At 40.1% G+C, this 25557-nt stretch overlaps 1 protein-coding gene across 1 annotated transcript in view; it reads right to left on the bottom strand.

Moving 5' to 3' along the window:
* LOC121395640 (urokinase plasminogen activator surface receptor-like) overlaps positions 1-25557 on the bottom strand; it is a 38019-nt gene that overhangs the window by 5451 nt on the left and 7011 nt on the right. The window contains exons 2-3 of the mRNA XM_041569668.1: positions 9817-9930; positions 202-351 (exon numbers count right to left, since the gene is read on the bottom strand). Coding sequence (XP_041425602.1) covers positions 202-351; positions 9817-9930 — 264 coding nt within the window. The remainder of the gene's footprint in view (positions 1-201; positions 352-9816; positions 9931-25557) is intronic.

Here is a 25557-nt window from a genome sequence, read left to right as displayed (position 1 = left end):
GAACCTCAATTTTACATCCCCTGATTTTTAGTTTCCCCTCATTTTACATTGTTGTTTTGTGGTCCCACTTATATATTATACATAATAATTTCCCTGATTTTACATTTTCCTGGATTTTATTTTTTTATTTTTATTTTTTTATGGTCCCCTAAAAAACGTAAAATGGGCAAGCCGTAAAGCGGCTTAGATCCAACTACTTACTTGAGTAGCGGTTGATATTGCAGTAATCCGTCTCACAGCATGATGCAGACATGTATATTGATCGATTTCCCGTGTCGATGACAGACGTTTGGTTGCACAGAGCTCTTGTAGAGCAACCCTTCATCACGGTATTGGAAGTGGTGCTCACAGCTGGGAAAAAAACAGAAGACATAATTTTATATTGCCGGCTTGATAAACTTTTGTTCAAGATTTTTTCCTGCCCTATTTTGTACTTGTGGTCTATAATCAAACTGTTAGTAAAGTGTATGCATGGCAGGGTTGCTGCTCTGCCTGGATTTGAACCTACAACCTTCGATCAGATTTTCCAGTTCGGAAGTGATAAGACTTTAATGAATACCCAGCAGGTTGTGGGTTCAAATCTACCCTGGGCTAAAATACCTGTGTATATGTTGAAATTTGTCTACATTTGGCTATAAGTGCAAAAAAAATCCAGAGTAAGAAGCTGTGTTAAAAAGGCAAATCAAGTGATGGTAAATGCTATTTTTATATTTATTTCAAGTGGCCTTTTATGCAAGAACTTTACAGTTTTATGTGCTGAAAAATCAATATACAGCATTATAACAAGGGCCCTTTTGTTCAGTTGAATCAGTCTCTATGTTTAAAGGGGTGGGTCGCCTTTGATTTAACTTAGTATGATGTAGAGAGTGATATTCTGAGACAATTTGCATTTGGTTTTAATTTTTTAATATTTGTGGTGTTTGAGTTATTTAGCTTTTTATTCAACATCTTTCCCGTTTGCAATTTCAGCCATCTGGTTGCTAGGGTCCAAATTACCCTGGCAACCATGAATTGATTTGAATAAGAAACTGGAATATGAATAGGAGAGGCCTGTATAGAAAGATGAGTAATAAAAAGTAGCAATAACAATAAATGTGTAGCGTTTTGAAAGCTAGAAAGGAGCCAAAGGAAATAGGCAAATAATTGAAAAACTATTAAAAAAATGAAGACCAATTGAAAAGTTGCTTAGAATTGGGCATTCTATGATACACTAAGGGGCCGATTCACTAACTTCGAGTGAAGGATTCGAAGTAAAAAAACTTCGAATTTCTAAGTATTTTTTGGGCTACTTAGACTATCGAATGGGCTACTTCGACCTTCGACTACGACTACGAATCGAAGGATTCGAACGAAAAATCGTTCGACTATTCGACCATTCGATAGTCGAGTACTGTCTCTTTAAAAAAAACTTCGACCCGCTAGTTCGCCATCTCAAAGCTACCGAATTCAATGTTAGCCTATGGGGAAGGTCCCCATAGGCTTGGCTAACTTTTTTTGATCGAAGGATATTCCTTTGATCGTTGGATTTAAATCCTTCGTATCGTTCGATTCGAAGGATTTAATCGTTCGATCGAAGGAATAATCCTTCGATCGTACGATCGCACTATTTGCGCTAAATCCTTCGACTTCGATATTCGAAGTCGAAGGATTTCAATTCCCAGTCGAATATCGAGGGTTAATTAACCCTCGATATTCGACCCTTAGTGAATCAGCCCCTAAAAGTGAATTTAAAGGTGAAACATTGATCATTGGAAGTGCCAAATGTTAGGCACCTCCAAGTGATTTAGACCTTGTTTGTCTGTTGACCTTTGTAACTGCATTTATTTTCTTTTTATTTATTGCAATGTCTATTCCCTGTATATAGTTAATGGGATGTCAAAATGTACAGTGCTGCATATACAAGAAGTGCTCTATAAATAAAGCTGCACGTACATACAATAGCAAACTTCAGTTCAATATTCTCTATTATTTATGAAAAAGATAAGGGTATTACGGGATAAGAAAAAAGGACAGAGGGCAGTGAAGGAAAATAAAATTAAGGAAAATGTTGTACTAAATAACCATTCCACACAGAACAACTACCCTGCAAGAAGAAGAATATTGAATAAATATAATTTAGACTTTTTTTCCCTGCTGCCAGAAGTCCATAAAACCGCAATAATTTTAGCCATTTGTTTTGTTTTGTACTGAAGTAGTCAATTTATTCTTGTGCCATAATCTCCAGTTGGGCTCTTTCTGGAATAAACGCGCCCCATAAATAATATCCCTATCACTGCATAGTATGATGAATACTTTGTGAATACACTGACAGGTGTTTATTTCTGTAATATTTAACCATTTCTGTGCCGAGATGTCTTGTATTGATTCTATGTTGTCCTGTACTTAAAGGCAGGTTCAGACTGAGGTTGCCGGGAGACTGTCGGCCCCAGCCCTTGTGGGTCCTGCCGATCCCGGTATTCTGCTCCAAGACTTTCTGCTCTCCTCCTCACCCTACCCCAAAAGTGGAAGCAAGAGACTGCAAATAGAGGTATGTTTCCCACTGGAAGGGCGAGGGGAGGCATTGGCTTGCTTCAGTTTAGAGACTTGGGTCGGGGGTCCAGGGAGCCCTGAGGTGACACCCCAAGTGGGGCCGACCTTCCCGCCGGCTAGAATGAAAATCGACGGCGGGATGGCACTCGGAGCGTTTCGTTTTCCAAAGTCGCCCAAGTTGCTTCACAAGGAAACTTCAGGCGACTTTGGTAAAAAATCAATCCGAGTGCCATCCCACCGGCGATTTTCATTATAGCTGGTGGGAAGGCATTTTGGGGAGATTAGTCGCCCCAAACAAGAGGAGATTTGTCAACGGGTGACTAATCTCCCCGAATCTGCCCAGTTGTCTCTGCTGAGTCCATGTACATATTGCACAATCCATTTGATAACAATTACAGGCAAATGAAGCAAAACTCAAAATGTGTTTTCCATTTTTTTTTTTGAATATAAGTTTTCCCAAACTTGAATTTTCAAGATGTAGCAAATGGCAAAATCTGGACAGTTCGACTGAAAAAAATTCAGCGGCTAAAACCCGGCCGGCTTCTATAAAAGGCAAGGAAAAGTATATTTTGTACAGTAAAACTAATTTATGATGAATTCTAAAAATAATCAATAGCGAACAGTGTGATTTCCATTTTTATCCTGAATTAAATTGATCCAATTTTTTTTAAATATGCTGGCAGTTGTTAAAAAAATTCAGTGCAATCCCTGTTTTTTTTTTATAAGAAAATGAATAAACTGGCTTCTCAATTTTTTTGTCAAACTATTGTATCCATATTATTATACTCATATACTTATATTTAAAGGCAAGGTCATATTGGGCTGGCGGGAGATGGGGAAAAAATCCGGTGGACCCCAACCCTTGTGGGTCCTGCCAATCCATGCCCACTCTCTGCGCTCCTCCTCACCCTGGCCCCAAAATCGGAAGGAAGGCGACTGCAATATAAGTATTAATGATTGAATACAATACATTTCAGGGAATGAGATGAGATGCTTATGTCTCCCAATGTTGACCATACGCATTATGGTTGTTGTCCCAAATAAATATAAAATATATATAATATAAAAAAAAGTAAACATTCACATTTTTCTTGTCTTGTGTGTATATCTAGTCTGATATGATGGACACATGACCTTAGCTTGATGTACTAAATGACAAGAGATCATTCATGCACAAAGAGAAAACTTTCTCAAGTAAAGCGAGTGTCATGTTTGTACATTGGCTGCTCTACTTACTCTCAAGCAGGCAGCAGTAATGCACCTCTTGGGTTTTATGCTTTCAAAAGAGTCAGATCCAATCAAAACCATGGTTTGATCCATTCCCCGGGCGCAGAAAAAAAATGAAAGGGTATTGTGTCTAATATCTTTGAAACACAGGTTTTCAACAACAATCAAAGCAGAGCAGGGAGATACGGTAGCTTTAATGTCTTTTCCTGCGAATGTTGATTTTCAGTATTGAAGCTGCTTACTTTTGGATGTTCTCTGGGAGGGGTTTACAGTGTGGAAGAATTTTTTTACAGTTTAGAAGGCATAGAACACAATAATATTCATGATTAGGCAAAGATTATGGGATCTGGGAGCAAAGTCCTCCAGATCATTAAAGCCAGCCCTTAGTTTCCCTAATGGCCTTCTCAAGGGCAGAAAGTTCATACTGATTTTGCTTTTGGGTTTCTAAGACCACATAGGGATGCTTCTTCTGAACCAACAAAACTAGTCCATGGTAGGGTAGGTGAAGGCTGGGTTGGTGATGTAGTATCATCTTAGAGAGAGCAGGATTTTATTTGTACTCATGGAGATTTCTTTGTTTAGAAGATAACCTTGACTTCCTGTGAGAAGGTGAATTTATCAAACCAAGTCATTATAGAAGATAGTTTCCACTCTATGACTAGATAAGTAAGTGTAGCTTGTTGTCTACTAGGAACTGTGGAGTTTCAGTGGCAGGATATGGGTCAGGGATCTGGTGCAAGTAATGGACCTTGACTGTAGATTCCCTTTCCAAAAACAGTGTCGCGCACTTCAGAACATGTATTAGGCTCCTTAGTCATGGCTCTGCTTCCACCTGCAGGCAGACGCCTTTGACCTCGAGAGGAGCCCTCAGCTACTCAGATGCCGCCAGGTCTTAACTTGAGAGGAGTAAAGCAAGTGTTCTGAACGAGCAAAGGGGCACGTTCATTTCCAAGGTTTTGGACGGAAGGCAACAGTTCAAGGAATAGACAAAATTGTAGTCAGGCAGGCCTGGGTCGGTACAGGAGGAGTTCAAGCAGGGTTAGACAGGCCGGGGTCGGTAAAGGCACCGTTCAGAGAGTAGTCAGGCAGGCAAGGGTCAATATTGGTAGAGTTCAGAAAAGTCAGGCAGGGAAGGATCAAAACCGGAATCAAACAAGACAGAAATCGCACCCCGAAACTAACAATTTAGACCTAACAATGGGCAACCATTACTGGCCCGAAGCCAGGTCTGGATTGGGATTCAAAATAGGCCCTGGCATTTCAAATACACAGAGGCCCAAACAGTCCCCCAGCAGCCCAATAAATAGTGACTGTCTATCGCAACTTACAGCAGCCCCTCTGGCATTTGCCAGAACCCACAGATTGCCAGTCCAGGCCTGCCCGAAGCCCCTTTAAATACATTCAAATTTTGCGCCACAGCGTTTAGATGTCACGTGCCACCGGCATAAACCCAGAAGTGAGTGTCTGCTCGCGCCATAGAGGTACCACACCCAAAACGAAGAGGACTAGGGCTGCGGGCGTCCCCGCTAGACCACCAGGGTATGTTACCTTCATACATAATTAACAGTAAGTCACAGGCTTCTCGTGACACACAAGTCTGGTTGTATCACATATTTCATGCCTTTTCATTTAAAACAAAGTGGAGTTCTTCTCAGAACTTGTCACTTATTCAGTACATAGCATTGTTACAATTTATGGTGTTTTATACTGTTCTAGTGTAAGTCATTCTCATTCCAGAGGTAAGTGACCCACATTAGCGAGATGAGTCTGAAAAACGAATTTATGACTTAAAACAGCTACAAAGACTTCCCGCAGCCAAGCTGAACTACTGCAGTTTCTCCTGGATTATGGTTAAATGTCAGTGGAAGAGGAATGCCCCAGTTTGTGCTCTGTTTAAATAGCTTGGGGTTCTGATTGTCCTTTAGAGTGTTTAGTTGGCTGCTGTGTTTTACTGGAGCTTGATAAACTCTTATAATAGATACTTATTGCCCTTTGCTAAGCCAGAGCTCTGGTTTTAAGGACCTCTCGTCTGGCTCTGGGTAAGTTGTTCTGTACCACAGCTTTGATAAGAGTGTACAAGTTACAACTCACCTGGCTGCAGGACCTCCAAGCTTTGGGAACTTCTCAAAGTTCAAAAATATGTGGACACCTGCCTGTCCAACATCTAATTTCATGAAGTTGCTCCTCTCTTTGCTGCTACAACAGCCATGACCCTCTACTCTTCTCAGAAGGTGTAATACCCTGTCTGGAGCTGAAGCAGGGACCTGGTGTTTCTGGGCTGTCTGAGTTACCACTGCTCTTAGCAGTGTCCAACCTCCTACATATGAAAATAAGCAACCCACCAACAACATCTAGTGGAAAGCCTTCCAAATAATGGATTCAGTGCATCCCTAGTTCCAATGCATGTATTCAACTGGGATGAGACCATTGTTCTCCAGGTTAGTCAACTTCTTCCTGTCCCATCTGAGAAAACCCATTTTATATGGACCTTACTTTGCCCCAGCGGACATTCTCTTGCTGAAACCGGACAGGGCCAACACCAAACTTTTGCCAAAACATAGGAAGTATGGAATTGCCATGGATTTTGTTGGCAATATTGGTTTTGGCTTAACTACCCAATTCCAGCAACTGGAACTGATGTTCATGTACTTGTGCTTATATAGTATATGTCTGAATGCAGCAGATTTTAAAGGGATACTGTCATGGGAAAAAAAATTATTTTCAAAATGAATCAGTTAATAGTGCTGCTCCAGCAGAATTCTGCACTGAAATCCATTTCTCAAAAGAGCAAACAGATTTTTTTATGTTCAATTTTGAAATCTGACATGGGGCTAGACATATTGTCAATTTCCCAGCTGCCCCAAGTCATGTGACTTGTGCTCTGATAAACTTCAGTCACTCTTTACTGCTGTACTGCAAGTTGGAGTGATATCACCCCTCTCCCTTTTCCCCCCAGCAGCCAAACAAAAGAACAATTGGAAGGTAACCAGATAGCAGCTCCCTAAAACAAGATAACAGCTGCCTGGTAGATCTAAGAACAACACTCAATAGTAAAAACCCATGTCTCACTGAGACACATTCAGTTACATTGAGAAGGAAAAACAGCAGCCTGCCAGAAAGCATTTCTCTCCTAACGTGCAGGCACAAGTCACATGACCAGGGGCAGCTGGGAAATTGACAAAATGTCTAGCCCCATGTCAGATTTCAAAATTGAATATAAAAAAATCTGTTTGCTCTTTCGAGAAATGGATTTCAGTGCAGAATTCTGCTGGAGTAGCACTAATAACTGATGTGTTTTGAAAAAAACATGTTTTCCCATGACAGGATCCCTTTAAGCTTTACTAGGGCAAGTAATGGAGGGAATGATTAAACGTTTTTGCAAAAGGCTGTATAATATGTTTGTGCTAAATAAATCAAGAACAGTGATCTACAGAGATACATAAAACCTTGTTGTTGTCTTTGTACCCCTGGTTTATAAAGCTGGCTGAGAAATAGAGTGATAGGCCCTGCGGCATTCTACAAAAAGCACTCTGTGATACTTCCCATTGCAACACTCACAGCTTGTGGGGCACCAGGCCTTGCTCTGAGAACTCGTTCCAGTCAATAAATGTATCAGTCAATCTTGAATTTCTTTATGTGAGCCTCAGAGACAGCGGAGGCCTCTCTCCTTCAGGTAAGTGACATATAACATCTCTGTAAATGCATCTGCTCATCCGGAGATGGCTAAATGTGCCTGCACTTGGCAGCAAGTAATGATCACTGTCACATAACACTTGTATTAGAATCCCATTTCCCAGACACAGAGTGACTGGACATTTGCTCCAGAAAGAGGTATTTATTTTATCCTCCCTCTGCACAAATGATCATATTTCTTGATCCCTTCTTCACAGGTTGCCGTGTTGTATAATTGTAGGTCACTGCCGTTGTATAAATATATGAAATTGTACATCTCTGTGAATGACTTCCCTGCTCTCTCATCACCCTGCTACATCCTACTGCCACATCTGTTTATTGAACTGCTGCTGTATTTCTGGTAATATCTAATGGGAGTCATCCACAAATCACTCTTGCCCACTGCATTCTCCTGCCTGCTAATCAAAGTCCTGTTATATCTTTAATTATATATATATATATATATATATATATATATATATATATATATATATATATATATATATATACACAGAGGTGCCACCTACAGATCAACTCTCTCATCCTACTGCAGTGATCCCCAACCAGTGGCTCACGAGTAACATGTTGCTCACCAACCCCTTGGATGTGGCTCCCAGTGGCCTCAAAGCAGGTGCCTGTTTTTGAATTCCAGGCAAGCTTTGGTTGCATAAAAACCAGCTTCTTGTAGGCTGCCAGTCCATATAAGGGCTACCAAATAGCCAATCACAGCACTTATTTGGCACCCCCAGGAACTTTTTTCATGGCTGTGTTGCTCCTCAACTCTTTTTACAATTGAATGTGGCCCACATGTTAAAAAGGTGGGGGACCCCTCTAACTAAATGACCCACCTGCTCATGAGAATATCCATCTCTTATATGTAAAATATTTGGGGTGGGGGTCTAATTAATGAATCACTCTGCCTACTTCAGTGCCCTGCCAGGTCTGACTATCAAAGCCCTGTTATATCTGTAGTTAAACATACAGACAGGGTCACCTACAGATCAACCTTCTCACTGTATCTTACTGTATCATCTGCTCATGAGAACGTCTATGACTTTATATACAATAGCTGGAGAGCTAATCTATGTATCACTCTTCCCTACTTCAATGTCTTACTAGGCCTAATGTTCAGAGTCCTGTTATATCTGTAGCTAAACATACAGACGGGGTCACCAACAGATGAACTTTCTTACTGTGTCATCTTCTCAAGAAAAAGTCTATGACTTTATATACGATATTATATACTAATCACTCTTCCTACTTCAATGTCCTACTAGGTCTAATGTTCAATATCTGTAGTCTTAGATATAAAGGTGCCACCTACAGATCAACCATCTCACCGTACTGTATCTAAATGCTCTACCTGCTGATGAGAATATCTCTAACTATATATGGAATGACTGGGGGGGGATCTAATTAACAAATCACTCTTCCTCCTTCAGTCTCCTGCCAGGTCTGACTCAAAAGCCATATTATATCTGTAGTCAAATATACAGAGGGGGTCACCTACAGATCAACCTTCTTACCCTACTGTATCTTACTGCCTCATCCGTTGATGAGAATGTCTGTGACTATATATAAAATGGCTTGAGGGCAAATCTACGAATCACTCTTCCTACTTCATTGTCCTGGTCTAATGATCAAAGTCCTGTTATCTGTAGAGAAATATGCAGAGGGGGTCTTTGCATCTATGGCCAAGCTCTACTCTCTTAAGGTGGCCATAGATGTTACAATTCTAATCTTTCCTGTAAAAGATCTTTTTGTTTGTTTCAATACACACGTGTAGAGCTGAATCATCAGATGTACATACATTCTACATTCTACCTGTATCTGACAATTCAGCACTAACAATGGCCGATGTTTGGGTGCCTTCAAAGAGCCGACCGATATCCAAATCTTCTGCTAAAAATCAGTCAGATCATCTCCCACCATACAAGCACCGAATATCGCATTTGCTTTGTGCGATATTATTGGTGCATCTATGGCTACCTTTAGGCAGAGATCCCCAATCTTTTTTAACTGGGATCCACATTCAAATGGGAAAAAGTTAGAGAGCGACACAAGCATGAAAAAAGTTCTTCGGGGTGCCACTGTGATTGACTATTGATTGGCAGCCTGATTGGCCTCTGTTTGGACTGGCAGCCTACAGAAGACTCTGTTTGGCAGTACACCTGGTTTTTATACAACCAAAACTTGCCTCCAAGCCTGGAATTCAAAAATAAACACCTGCTTTGAGGCCACTGGGAGCAACATCCAAGGGGTTGGAGAGCAACATGTTGCTCTCAAGTCAATGGTTGGGGAACACTGGTCTAGGGAATCTTTTTTCTTTTGGGTGGTGGGGGTTGGTACCGTTACATCCCATTCAAGAGTATTTCACAAATATCTCACCTGTAGATCTATAAGCCAGGGAGATGCAGGTGTTTTCATAGGCTGGACATTTCTTTGCCACCATACGGCAGGAGGAGGCACTTCCAATACACTGTAGGCACCGCAAACTGTCAACTGCAGAAAGAAAGAAAAGATGTTGCATTTACATAACCAATGGTAGTGATATAGTCAGGAAGTCTTAGCAGTGGAGTAGGACCAGAGCACGTTCCAGCTCTGAACATTTACTTGTATAGAAAAGGGACATCTTATTTTTGGTCAGATGTGTGCTTTCATATAGGAGACTAGTGTGGGTTGGCTGCTGATGGCTTATAATGGGTTACCGACCTTTTCCGCTATTATTCTACCTGCAGAAAAATGCTGATTGGTTGCAAGTGTTTACTATAGAGGTGAAAAATTGCCTCGTCTTGGTCAATAAACCCAATGTTCAGCAACACTTTTTTTTATTGGTTACCAATAGATTTTTCAGGACATGTTCCCAGAGAATAAGGTAAATATGTGCTTAACACCTCCAGAGAGCCAAATCAAGAACAAGTTAATCATTGACACACAATAAAACATCAAATGGCACATCCTGATGGCCATGATAAATGTTCCCCTTGGGCTTCCGTAGGACAATATTTTCATAGTGTGATTATTCAGAGATAGTCCTAAAAGTCGTGATTATGAAAGGAATCTTCAATAGCTGTGAGCCATTCCCAGCTTTGCCTTTCAACCTGCATTTTATTCCTTCTAAAAGAGAAATAGCAGCCCATAAACCAAGATGAAGTGAGTTACAGGGAAGCCGAATGCATCTACATTTGCACATCTTTGCATAAAGGGTCATCCTTTGAAGGGGCGGGGGGGGGGGGTTATTTCAATGAAGAAGCTCAGAAGAGAATAACTCACATAAAAGTTGTATATTCTCTATCCCTGGGTCTTGATTTCAAATAAGGGGTTAGAGTAGAAGCACCGCCCTCCACATTGGTAGTGTGGCCCTACAACTATTTTTGTTAAGTTTTTAGCTTATACCATTAGTCCGTAGAAATGAAGATGTCTATTTTTTTAATCTTTGCCTTTGAAGATGCCCCAGTAGCTCCCATCTTCTTTTCTGCTGATTCACTGCACATGCTCTGTGCTGCTGTCACTTACTGAGCTTAGGGACCCGCTCACAATATACTGTATATACTATATAGAATGTAAATGCCACAATACCACTCTGATTAGTAATTAATTCTGCAGCATCAGCTCCTATGACAGATTTAACTTCACTTTCTGCTAAAGCATTGAAAATTCCCCACAAGCCCTCAGCTTAGCTTCTCAACAGCAGCCCAAAGCCCACTGAGCATGTGCTGTGCCACCGACACACAGAAGATGTCCTAATAAGATCCAAGATGGGGAGCTACTGTAGACAACTTTGATGGCCTGGAGAGTGGCCTTCACCTGATCAGGCCTTCCCTCCTCAGAAAAAATTTTTAGTCGGTCCCAGTGCACACTTGACCCATTCCTCCTGTTTGTAGGCAGAAGTGGCTGGGAAGAGGAGAACTTCACGTTTGCTTGATAAAGGGGTCATCCCCGAAACGTTGCATGCTGCATTAAATACATTTAAAGCAAGGGTTTCACCCTGCAGCAATACCTGTGTGCCAGTGAATCTCTTGTAGTACATTATGGAAGAGGAGAACTATCATACAGCAGACCTCATCATTAAGTACCTCCGTACTAACCTCAAGCTGCCTGTGCAAATGGGCACTGTTACATTGATATAATACTGGGGTTTCCTATTATAGTGTTGTTCCATTCATATTGCTTGATATTTCTGGTTTCTGGGAGGCTACATGGATTGCAAGTAATTCCAGGCATGATGAAGGATCCAGGTGGTGGATAGCAGGCAGGTAGGTGCTAAGGAAGGTAATGCACATGTAATGCAATGTACAAATAGTACTGATGGGAATGTCACCATGACTCACACTTATGATTTCTAAGGACATTTGGGTGGAAGGGAGATGTTTATCTCTAGTTATTCACATAGATACTGTACATATCCCGACACCCATAGCAGTGCTGTACCCTCCCCGCTGCACCCAGTCTCTAGCACTGACCTACATCTCAGGTATTTGGACGTAAGTGTTTCTTACCTTTAGGGCACATACACCTATCTACCTACCTGCATCATGCGCATTATATTCCCACACCTCTAATAGTCAGTTGCAGATCTATCAATTATATCTATCTACAATCTATTCTTTGCCTGATCTTATATCTCCCACTTCTATCTGTGTATCAAGCTATCAGTCTGTCTATCTATCATCTCTTGTCTGTCTAACTTAATATCTCACACACTATGTCTATTGTAGCTTTATAGTCTCATTATCTTCTATCCATCTCTCTCCATCTATCTATCTATCTATCTATCTATCTATCTATCTATCTATCTATCTATCTATCTATCTATCTATCTATCTATCATCTATCTATCATCTACATCTACTGTATCTATCATCTATCTATATATTTATTTATACAGCTCTCATCTATCTATCTATCATTCTCTCTTTCTATATCTGTATATGTATCTCCATTTATCTCTGTATCTATCTATCTATCTATCTATCTATCTATCTATCTATCTATCTATCTATCTATCTATCTATCTATCATCTATCTGTCTGTCTGTCTGTCTGTCTGTCTGTCTGTCTGTCTACCTACCTATCTATCTATCTATCTATCTATCTATCTATCTATCTATCTATCTATCTATCTATCTATCTATCTATCTATCTATCTATCTATCTATCATCTATCTATCTATCTATCTATCTATCTATTATATATTATCTATCTATCTATCTATCGATCTATCTTTCTATATACCTATTATCTATCTATATATCTATTATCAATCTATCGATTTATCTATCTATCTATCTATCTATCTATCTATCGATCTATCTTTCTATATACCTATTATCTATCTATATATCTATTATCAATCTATCGATTTATCTATCTATCTATCTATCTATCTATCTATCTATCTATCTATCTATCTATCTATCTACAGATTATTTACAAAATGTATGCCATTAGATTTTAATCTTTTGATGAGTTCGATGATCTTTTCTTTGTGTTTGTTGTAGTTTGTTATAATTACATAATTAATGTGGGTTGAAAAAGCTTAATTAACCTTTCTTAGGGACAAAAACTTGGCAACGTTGTGCCTTTAAATATGTACTGTATGTATATATAAATATCTTGTTCAGGATTTATCAGAAGAGGAAGGTAAATGCAGGAGAGTGTTTGAACGCAAGTACTTTAATGAATCGTGTCGTTCCTATTCCTATTATCACTTGTCTGATATAAATGGTGATGTACAGATGGGGTCACAGTTACATAGGCTCCTACTGAAGTGCTAGCTCTGCAGCTGGACATGCCAAGATGGTCTCAATGAACATAGGAGAACTGCACAGCATAACCTGCATGCACAGCACCAAACAGCTGGGTCATTTGCTATTAAATGGACACTTAGAAATTCTTGGGGAAAAAACTCTGCTTTGTGGGTTTAAAAAAACAGCAATTTGTGCCCAAATGATGCATTTTTCACGGAACACTGTCTGGTACACGAGCCCTATAATCCAAACTGATGATTGTTTTACAGTTATTGACTGTGACAAATAGTTAAGTATAAGTTGAAGTCCTTCTGTAGGGCAATGTCACAGCTACAGCTGCCTGTGTAATCTGAATAAATGGTGGGCCAAACTGCCAGGTCCTGGTAAAAAATCACCTTCGATTGCAGATAACAGAGATTGCATGGCTGTATATAGACATGGTTTCCACAATGTTTACACTCTGCAAAAAAGCCACAGTAATCTAGACACAATGGCCATATTTATTAATGGTTCTTCTACACAGCCATTTGCCAATGTTAAAAACCTGCAAAATAACACAAACTGTGTAAAAATGTGTGCGAGTCTAGTAACTAGGGTAGAATCTGGCCTAGTTATTCAATTTGCATATGTTATGTAAGTCCTTATGTAATTCTACCAGTTACACAGGCTTCTGATCACACCTCTTACTCTTACTGCGGTCCCTGCACTTCCATGGACTCACTGGGGCTCATTTATAAACTTCGCGCAGGGCAGATTGGTTGGCAAAGTGAATATATTTGCCCTGCGTATGGTTATATTTATAAAGCTGAATACGAGGGTGCAAACAGAATTACGCATTTTTTTCACAATGCAAATGTCTATAGGAGCTTTTTAAATATGTCACAATTCGCAAATTGCGAAAATTTATGCTCACACTCTGCGACTCAATTACGCCACAACTTTGGCAGGGGATAAAATATTTGTAAAACAGTTTTGCAAACTGTGAATTTGTTACTGTTAACGATATTTTCTCCCGTCTCATTTGGCGTCTCATTGGCGCACCATTTGCGAAAAATTTTTCACAATGCGAATTCGGAAAAAAACGGAAAAGGGGCAGAGCAGTGCAATATGTTTGCGTTCAGGAAAAAACATGCGCAATACAACCATTTGCGAAAAATATGCGCTGCGCGAACTTTATAAATGACCTCCACTGAATCCAACTTTGTTCTAAAATTTTGGTGTAACTGGTGAACTTTTAGGGCAGAGACACACGGGCAGATTCGGGGAGATTAGTCGCCCGGCGACAAATCTCCTCTTCTTCGGTGCAACAAATCTCTCAGAATGGCCTTTGCTGCCTTTTCATTCTTAGTTTTCCGAAGTCGCAAGAAGTTGCCTCACAAGGAAACTTCGGGCGACTTCGGGAAACGAATCGCTCCGAGTGCCATCCCGCCGACAATTTTCATTCTAGCCAGTAGGAAGGCAGTTCGGGGAGATTAGTCGCCCTGAAGAAGAGGAGATTTGTCTAATCTCCTCAACTCTGCCCGTGTGCCATTATAAATAAGTAGTAAGAAAGCACACAGTTAAATATAAACTTTTATAAAGATGCCATTTTTTGTAAATATAGGCCAAGGAGCTTTGTCACCCAACCCCTCCATTGTAATATCAGACCATCACCTACACTTGTCTGAGTTACTGGAAGGCACAGACCAACTTACACTGGAAGGGGGGTTGGACAAGGAGCTGTTATTCATAGTTCACTGTATTTAGAGAATAAAACTACATTAAACATGGGTGCAATATGCTTGTACCCATCGCAGGTACCTGTGCTTAATTATCCAAATATTTCCTTTTTCTCTGTAATAATAAAACAGTACCTTGTACTTGATCCAAACTAAGATATAATGAATCCTTATTGGTGGGAAAGCCAGCCTATTGTGGTTATTTAACATTTAATTGATTTTCTAGTAGACTTAAGGTATGAAGAGCCAAATTATGGAAAGATCCTTTATCTGGATAAAAGGCCCCACACCTGTATTAATCTATAGAGGATTTAGTATCTGCAGGCTGTAACTGTAATTAGTATTGTACTTTCTCCAGCTGGAGGGACTGTTCTGAATTGCACCTGACTGACACCTTTAGTTATTTTGGCCCTTTGCCCAAAGGAGAGACTTTCCCTAAAGCTCAGACATGACAGCTCTGTAAGGCATCAGTATGTTCCTCCAAGGCTTCCTCAATCTCTGATCTCTGAATTAACTAACAGATTGCTTTGTACCAAATTGAACTTGGTGATTGTTACTGAATCCAGATTTAGAGAAATCCTCTGTATTCATAAGTCCTTTGGGTGGGCTTAATAGTTGGGTAGTCTATCAAACCATCTAATCTTGACTGTCTATGGGCTATCATCACATATACGTCTGAGCATTGAGCTATTAATTGGGCAGCTGAGCTCCCTACTTGGGATCCTCTTTTGGAAGGTTGCGGTTAAATAGGGATTTTCAACTTGGGGCCCTCCAGTTGTTGCTGAGCTGCAACTAAAAGTGTCCCCAATGCATTTGGGGTCACTTTATGACTACAATCAAAGGGAGCCCTTAACGTCAAATTCCATGGACCTAAGAGGACCAGTGGGATGTTACTTTTCCCAAGTTAACACCTTTGAGTTAGTTTTTAGTATGATGTAAAGAGTCATATGTTGAGACAAGTTGCAATTGGTTTTCATTTATTATGTGTGGTTTTTGAGTTATTTAGCTTTTTATGCAGCAGCTCTCCAGTTTGCAGTTTCAGAAATCTGGTTGTTGGGGTCCGAATTACCCTAGCAACCATGCATTGATTTGAATAAGAGACTGGAATATGAATAGGACCTGAATAGAAAGATGAGTAATAAAAAGTAGCAATAACAATACATGAGTAGCCTTACAGAGCATTTGTTTTTCAGATGGGTTCAGTGAAAACAATAAAAAAGAAACCAATTGAAAAGTTGCTTAGAATTGGTCATTCTATAACTAAAAGTTAACTTAAAGGAGAAGCAAACCCCTTATTAAAATAAACCCTACCCTACCCCCCTCCCTCCTCCTCCTCAGCCTAGCTGCTACCCCAGGCAAATTCTCCTAATTAGTGATGGGCGAATTTATTCAGCAGGCGCGAATTCACTGCGAATTTCTGTGTTTCGCCGCTGGCGAATAAATTTGCGAATTTTTTGTGACAATTAAACGGACGCCCATTGACTTTAATGTGCGTCAAATGTTGCCAGCGTCAAATGTTCGCCTGTTTCGTGAATTTTGGGGGAAATCTGCAAATTTTGTGGTGGCAAAGCAAAACGAGACAAAAATCGCCCATCACTGCTCCTAACTCTTTACTTACCCCTCGGTGCAGGCATTGGAGTTCACGGCAGCCATCTTTTTCTCTTCGGTCTTCATTGGGAAGTAAGTTTCGTATTGGCGCATGCACAGTTGGAGCAATCTTCGTTTTTTTGTCGACTACGCATTCGCTGAAAGTCACGGATATTGCCGAAGCGCCAGAAGAAGACCCGATGAAGACCAAAGAAGAAGAAGATGGCTGCCGTGAACTCTGATCCCTGAATCTGCACCGTGGGGAAAGTAAAAAGTTTAGGGCATTTGCCCGGGGTAGCAGCTAGGCTGGGGGAGGAGGGAGGGGGGTCTATGTAGGAGAGGGGTTTTTTTTAATAAGGGGTTCACTTTTCCTTTAAAGGTGAACCAAACCACACCTTTAATGCACGTCCACCAGAATTAAGCTGCACCATCTCTACATGCCTACGAATGTGTTGAATATTACACAGCCAATTATGGAAATGATAAATCTTCACCTATAAATATTCCCTCTATATAACTCTATCCATTCTGTGTGTTGCTCCCATGCTTTCAGTTAGCAGCTTGTTAATAAATGCTTCCGGCTATAAATCACCCCAACACTTAATGACACGTCCCCAAATATTTCCGTTCAATATGTCTGTGATTTCACAATAAAAAACCTAACAATGAGTGAGACTCTTAGTTTTTTAGGGGGGGAGCAGAGACGTGAAGTGATTTTGAGCTCCCCTGCCAGTCATTGTTCCATTCAGTACCGTCTCTTCGTGAAAGCGTCAGAAGCAAAACCGCCAAATGTACGGATTCTTTTTTTTTCATTTGATAAAGTGTTTGCAAAGAACAAAAATAGGAATTGAGGAACCTTTGTTCTCGCAGGACTCCCATCACCCATAAGTACATTGTTCCCATCACCTCCACGCTCTGATCTACTGTGAGAGCTCATCAGCCGCAGCATTCTTCAAACAATCCCATACAACAGACTTACTTCTATTCACACAACACTCACTAGTCACAAGCCACACAAAGGATTGTGACAGTCCCTAATGCCGGCTAAACCAGCTCTGCGCCAAGCACCGGCCATACAGTTTGCTGTGTTCAGCCCTGCAGAAAAGAAAGAGCCTTTTCAGCTGCATTTATCATAGGACGTCATTAAGTAATGGAATGCCCCAGGCTCTGGCTGAACAAAATAACTGGATACATTGTACTGCTTAGTCGGGGAGACTAATTTGGACAAAGTTGTGTTGCTTGTTCATCAGGATTCATTGTCAACGGCCATCGATGAATTAATACCTGGCACTGACATAGACACTCCCTCCAACTTACATGATTGGAGCATGTGCAATATATGATCATCCCTGTTCCAAAAAAACCCTACTCAGATGAGTATTGGCCCATTAAACACCAGTTGCCATGAAATGGCATTATACAATGCCAATTCTCTAGACCCAATTGCATTTGCTTATTTCCCAATCAGATCTACAGAGGATACAGTCACCCCAGCAGTGTGTTCTTTATAAGTACACATCTAAAGTTATATATATATATATATATATATATATATATATATATATATATATATATATATTCTCAGAGCCAGATTTGTGGAAAGGTTACAAAGGCCTGGGGCTAGTGCAGCAGAAATAAAGGGGTGGTATGTGACCCTTCACATCCAGATAATGGATTATCCATATGGCACAATCCCCAATACTTGGGCACAAAATGCCTGAAAGCATAAAAGGTAGAGCCAAGAGACTGTATAACACAGGGATCCCCAACATTTTTTTTTATCCGTGAGCCACATTAAAAAAAAAAGCATCTCAAGCATGCAAAATGTTCCTGGAGGTATTAATTATGGGCAGTGATTGACTAGGTAGCCCTATGTGGACTGGCAGCCTATAGGAGGCTCTGTTTGGTTGTAAACTTTATGCCTCCAAGCCTGGAATTCCAAAATAAGCACCTGCTTTGAGGCAACTAAAAGCAACATCCAAGGGTTGATGAGCAACATGTTGCTTACGAGCCACTGGTTGGGGATCACTGGTAATAGTTTCTCTTCATTCCAGACTTCATTCTGTCCTATCATATTCCTCTCTTTAGCTGCCACCCCCATCTGCCCCTTATTTACTATAGCACAGTCTGTTAAGGTGGCTATACAATGAGAGATCACCAAACAAGCGGACCTCTCCCTGATATGCCCACATTGAGGAGGGTGATATCGGGCTGATCCAATCGTGGGCCCTAGGCGGTCGGATAGTGTGACCACATCAATGAACAGATGCGGCTGCGACTTTCAGACAGATATCGATCGGGGAAGCCCGCCGGAGGGCTCCATACACAGGCCAATAAGCTGCTGGCAGCTTTTATCGGCCCGTGTATGGCAACGTCTGATCATTGAGGGTTTGTAGGGTTTGTAGTACATTTATGCAAAGGGACACTGTCTACACAAACTAAAAGGTGTTTTTTTTAAAATTGATCTAGGACAGTGATCCCCAACCAGTGCAACGTGTTGCTCTCCAACCCCTTGGATGTTGCTCCGTGGCCTCAAAGCAGGAGCTTATTTTTCAGTTCCAGACTTGGAGGCAAGTTTTGGTTGTATAAAAACCAGGTGCACTGCCAATCAGAGTCTCCTGTAGGCTGTCAGTCCACATAGCGGCTAACGAATGGCCAATCACAGCCCTTATTTTGCACACTAATGAACACTTTTCTTGCTTGTTTTGTTTCCCAACTCTTTTTACATTTAAATGTGACTCACAGGTAAAAGAAGGTTGGGGACACCTGATCTAGGATATAAAGTAGGGCATTGTTGGACAATTACTTCCAAAATACTCATTAGGGGACCTTCTTTGGTCACTTCATAACAGGAAGAGCCAAGTGCTACTATGTGGCAGTAAATGACCCATGTTGTGTTTGTGTGTAGAGGTCACACTAGTGTAACTGTATGGGGAAAACCCAGCAGTCCTGTTTTGTTCATGGCTGATATACACTAGGGTCAGGGTAAATGTTGGAGGAGCAAATGCCCTTTATCTGGAAGGCTCCACTACTTTAATAGCACTGCTGACTTGAGACGCCTGTGCTTGATAACGTTTAATGAGTGGAAGACATCAGCAAATGGTGAGAGAGGACACACACTTCAGCAAATAAAATGGGGATATAAATAAAGCTCTATTAGAGCTGTAGCGCTCCGTGTTTTTGATCTCTGCTACAAACAACAAAGCCATACGTTTTATTTTGCATAAAATACATAAATCTTTCATACAAATATGAAATTGTGCATGATCAGTGCAGCACTACTCCAAAACAGGATTAACGGCTTAAGCGATACAGCAGTACAGATTTTGAACGTTATTATGGCATTTCAGCAATAGCGACTCTCAGCTGGAGATGAGCAAATCAAAGGAGAGTCACTCGGCATTTACTCAAATCCTTATGTTTCCTCTACAGATTCATAGTATGATAGCAATGAGTTTACTTTAGGAAGGGCCTTACACATTAAGGGGCCCATTTACTTAGCTCGAGTGAAGGAATAGAATAAAAAAAACATTGAATTTCAAAGGTTTTTTTTGGCTACTTCGACCTTCGACTACGACTTAGAAAAGAACAATTCGAACTAAAAATCGTTCGAATATCCCACCATTTGATAGTCGAAGTACTGTCTCTTTAAAAAAAACTTCGACCCCCTACTTCGCCACCTAAAACCTACCGAACCTCAATGTTAGCCTATGGAGAAGGTCCCCATAGGCTTTCTAAGGTTTTTTTGGTCGTAGAAAAATCGTTTGATCGATTGATTAAAATCCTTCGAATCGTTCGTAATTGCTGTAAATCCTTTGACTTCGATATTCAAAGTTGAAGGATTTACATTCGGCAGTCGAATATCGAGGGTTAATTAAACCTCGATATTCGATCCTATGTAAATCTGCCCCTAAGTAAATAGACTGCATAAACAGGCAAAAATACTGTATCTTTCCTGTTCTTTATATGGAAAAGTTACAGAAAATGACAATTAAATTAATCAAGGGGTAGAATTATTCTTATTCAAGGGAATGCGTAAAATGTTGGATCTGTTTATATTGGGAGAGCTAGCATGATAAAACAATCTAATAATAGCAAAGCACCTGGAATGTTGCACTGCATAAGCTGAAATAAGAAAGATGGCATATGTATTTCTACCTATAGTTACTCAGTGGGTAAGCGACACTCCGAGGGGCTTATTTATTAATAATTTATTTATTAATAAATAGTTTAAAATCAGGGTTTTTTACTAGAAAAGTCTAATTTATAGAGGAGAAAAACTCAAATTTTTCAAGACTTATTATACCCAGATGCAGCAAAAAACCTGAATCCGAAAATCCGCTGTCGAGATCCTGTATTAGTCAATGGGAGAGGCACCTATGTCAATTTGAAGTTTTCTTTGCTGGGTTTAGCCGGAAAATCTGACTTTTTCTGAGTTTTCAGGGAAAAACTTAAAAACAAGCAAGCAATTCAGGGAATTCAAGAAAGCTTCAGCAAAGGACAATCAAATTCATTAAGAGATTGAACAATTACATTTGCACAGAAATAGTTGCTTCCAATAAGGATTAATTATATCTTAGTTTGGATCAAGTACAGGTATGGGGACCTGTTATCCAGAATGCTCGGGACCTGGGCCTTTCCATATAATGAATCTTTCTGTAATTTGGATCTTCATACCTTAAGTCTACTAGAAAATCATGTAAACATTAATTAAATCCAATAGGCTGGTTTTGCTTCCAATAAGGATTAATTATATCTTAGTTGGGGTCAAGTACAAGCGACTGTTTTATAGTTACAGAGAAAAAGGAAATACTTTTTTAAAATTTTGTTATCCAAAATTTTGGATAAAATGGAGTCTATGGGAGCATTCTGGATAACTGGTTTCCTGATAATGGATCCCATACCTGTACAGTTTTATTATTACAGAGAAAAAGGAAATAATTTAAAAATATATATATATTTTTGTGGATAAAATTGAGTCTATGGGAGATGGCCTTTCTGTAATTCGGAGCTTTCTGGATAATGGGTTAACAGATACCTGTGTATGTAATCACGCATAGTAAAAATAACACCTTGTGTCTCATACCCCTGTCTCCTTTTAGATTGTGAGCTCTATGGAGCAGGGCTCTCTCTACCTCTTCTCAGTTATGAGTAGTATTTTTTTATACACCCATTTATTGGACAGTGCAATTATGTTGCCCTTTGCACAGTGCCCTATATATGGGGAAAGAGCCGTCATGTCTTCCTCTTAGCCTTATTATGTAACAATACTTATTATAATTGCTTCGCCATGAATGTAGGCCAGTACTTGCCCAAATTCTTTTTCAACTCTCCGAAGCAATTGATAAAATATGTGAAATATGAAGGACTTTCTTGAACACAGTTCACTATGTACCTATGTCCTAGGAACTATTATTAGACTTGATGTATCAGTTGTCTGGGCGAGGCTCTTCATACCCAGAAGTTCTAATGATTTTTATGAGATTTACGACAATCTTTTTTTTTTTCTCCCAAAACAAACATTTAGGTTATTTCGCCAGTGGGTGTGGATTGCTGACGACACCTTGTTGATAGAATATATTGTAACAGACGCTACAAAAATGCACAGGCTATTGACTATCTCCTCCACCCTGAATATCTCAAATTGTCATCATCATTTGGGTAAATATTTTTGACTAATCTAACCTTCATACTCTTAATACAGACTGTTTCTTATGAAAGGACCATTTTATCTTTAGAATACTATCCTTAAACCATAAATATATGCAGTAACCGCATTCAGGATGGTGTAGAGAACATCAAGACCTTCAACTGACTACCATAGTTTACAGCAGAGGTCTCCCACCTTTTTAACCCACAAGCCACATTCAATTGTAAAAAAAAAAGTTGAGGAGCAACAACAACAACAACAGGAGAATGCAAAAAGTTCCTTGGGTTGTCAATTATGGGCTGTGATTGATCGGTAGCCCCTATGTGGACTGGCAGCCTACAAGAGACTCTTTTTGGAAGTACCGCTGGTTTTATACAACCAAAACTTGCCTCCAAGCCTGGAATTCAAAAAGAAACACCTGCTTTGAGGTCACTCGGAGCAACATCCAAGGGGTTGGAGAGTAACATGTTGCTCTCGAGCCACTGGTTGGGGATCACTGGTTTAGAGGGTACTACAACAACTCTATCTTCATAAGGCCATATACACCCTACAGAATGCACCTAGAATGCAACCAGAATGCTGTGATATATTTCCAAATAAGCAAATCAGGTGGCACTCCGGATGGGTTTGAGGTAGTGATGGGCGAATTTGTCCCTGCAAAATTAGTGAACAAGCAACGTGAATTTTGACGCCGGCGACAATTTGTCTGCATCAAAATTGGCGCCGGCGTCGAAGCTGACGCCAGCTCCCATTAATGTCAATGGGTGTCCGATAATCGTCGCCTGATTTGCTTATTTGGACCTATTGTTCAGTATTGCCCAACTCTTGAGAATGAAGAGCAGAGTTGAGTTTGATGCAACTGGTAATCATGTTATGGCTGCATGCTAAGGATAGACAGAGCAACCAATGTAAAGACCAATCAAACCAGTAGCAAGTACAGGTATGGAACCTGTTATCCAGAATGCTCGGGAACTGGGGTTTTTAGTATAATGGATCTTTCCAGAATTTAAGCATACCTTAAGTCTACTAGAAAATCATGTAAACTTTAAATACACCCAAAAGGCTGGTTTTGCCTCCAATAAGGATTAATTATATCTTAGTTGGGATCAAGTACAAGCTACTGTTTTATTATTACAGAGAAAAAGGAAATCATTTTTTGATTATAATGGAGTCTATGGGAGATGGCCTTTCTGTAATTCGGAGCTTTTTGGAAAATGGAATTCCGGATAACAGGTTTCTGGGTAACGGATCCCATACCCGTACATCACAATGTCATTGGATAAAGCAAGTGAGAGGAGCATGGATCTTTTCAATTGCTCAATATTATGGCAGTGCAATATCATAGAGCAAGTCAGATCAGAATGATGTGTGTGCACAGGGCCTGTAATTAATAAAGTCAACAACCCAAATGAAGGATCAGTAATGAGCTAGCATCAACCATAACCCCCACCGTCCTTGGTGGAACCCCGGCCAGCTATAAACAACCTTCAATTGTCAGTTTGATTTAAAAAATGATTATTCTACATTAATACTGACATTATGCAAAGGTTAAAAGGAAATATTTTGTTTTTCATGCTGGTTTGTACTCGGCAGAAGCTTACAGTTTTCCCCAGGAATATTCATGAGTTGAAGGTCTATTAGAAAAGTTCAGTTGCCTAAATACAGAGACATGATGAACATTTAAGGCCTTTAATGTTATCATAACCTGATTAAGACTGCATTCTCCATGTCATGAGTTGGCATTGAACTCAGAGCTATGAGGTAAGTAGCAATGTGGCCCCCAGTATATATATATATATATATATATATATATATATATATATATATATATATATATATATATATATATATATATATATAATGTGACAGTGTGTTTGGAAAACCCATCTATAGTGCATGAAAATGTACAGAAAAGCATGCAGAGTTAATATTCCCTCCCAATCAGGTCATTTGGTGGCAGCTGAAAGTAGAGCTGCTACTGCAAGTAAAAGGGGTGCACTCCCATATCTATGGGGGTGCACTTCCCTGGATGTCTGGAAGAGACACAGTCCTGGTGTTCGTGGTGTGGGAACAAAAGCCTGAGAGAGGATCAAGCGGCCCGTGGAGCTCATACCTCCCAACTGTCCTGTTTGTCGTGGGACAGTTCCAATATTGACAGCTCAACCCACAGTCCTGGATTATTGCTGAAATGTTCTGACTTTCTCTTTGATCCTCTGTATTGACCAGCCAGAAAAAGATGCAAAGTTTCTAACTTAATTGGCTTTTGGCAGAGAGCCCAGAATACCTGGCAGGTGCACTTAGATACGTTTGTAACAATTTAAGATAAGCAAAGACACAATTGGAACAATTTAAGATAAGCAGGTCTCTTGGGGAAACTGTGACTTGCAGTGTCTGAGCTTCAGAGAAAGCAAGTGCCCAGGGACTGGTGACTGTGCCTGAAGACAGGCCGAGTGTTTTGATGAAAGTGAACAGGGTCTGGGAGAGGCCCTGGGGTAGTCAGAAAGACTACATTTTTATATATATGATGTTATATCGCCATATCAAGACAAACTCCCCGTTAATGTGTTTTTATTTACCAATTAAAGGCAAAATCTTTATTTTTTTCTGCGTTTTTGTGTGTCCCTGTCTCTTCTCTCCATAAGATACCTGTCTGCCTACCATTACAAAAGCTAATCTTCCCACAATATATATATGTGTGTGATGTGTGTCCTACATATAAAAGAATGGAAGTTAATGGAAGGTGTAAGGAAATGTATATAAAGGCAGTAGTTGTTACAGAGGCAGCACAATACTCATTAACCTCCCAACACACAGCCTTGGCCTTCCATGTGTTTGCAATGAGCAATGATCTGCGGTTCTGGGTTCAGGAGAGGATCATAAGAATTATACAAGAGTTTTCTCTTCCACAAAAGATCCAAATCACTTAGTGGTAGGCAACTACCTGTTAGGAGTTGGCATTTACATTGAGTATTTTGCAATTTTAGAGAAAACATGAATGTATTTCATGGTACTGGAACCCAAGGTTCCAGTACCATGAAATACATTCATTTGTTTCTCAATTTTAATGGAAGTGGCACAGAAGAGAGTCAAGATACGAGCACTCATTTGCTCTTCCAAGTTCAATCCCTTGCGTGAAAAGGCTGATTTTGTGTTATTATGGAAATAAAGTACCCCTAGTCCTGTTCAGTCTGCCTATTTATTACTTCAGTTTCTTTCTGAATCTTTCAACACTTTATTCTCATCCCAAGAATTTTATTTGTCTATTGTTTTTTTACGGTACAGTAGTTTTGCCCTTTCAGCAACAGAGAGACATACATAATATAATCCTCTCCTTAACTACAGGTTGATATAGACCAATAGTTCCCAAACTGTGGAGCTGTCACCCCTAGAGGAGCTCAAAGCCTTGGCTTTTGAGTAGCCAAAC

This window comes from Xenopus laevis, chromosome 7L, assembly GCF_017654675.1.
Source record: "Xenopus laevis strain J_2021 chromosome 7L, Xenopus_laevis_v10.1, whole genome shotgun sequence".
Taxonomy (NCBI): domain Eukaryota; kingdom Metazoa; phylum Chordata; class Amphibia; order Anura; family Pipidae; genus Xenopus; species Xenopus laevis.
The sequence above is the reverse complement of the archived record's forward strand: the minus strand, read 5'-3'. Positions and strand labels throughout refer to the sequence as shown.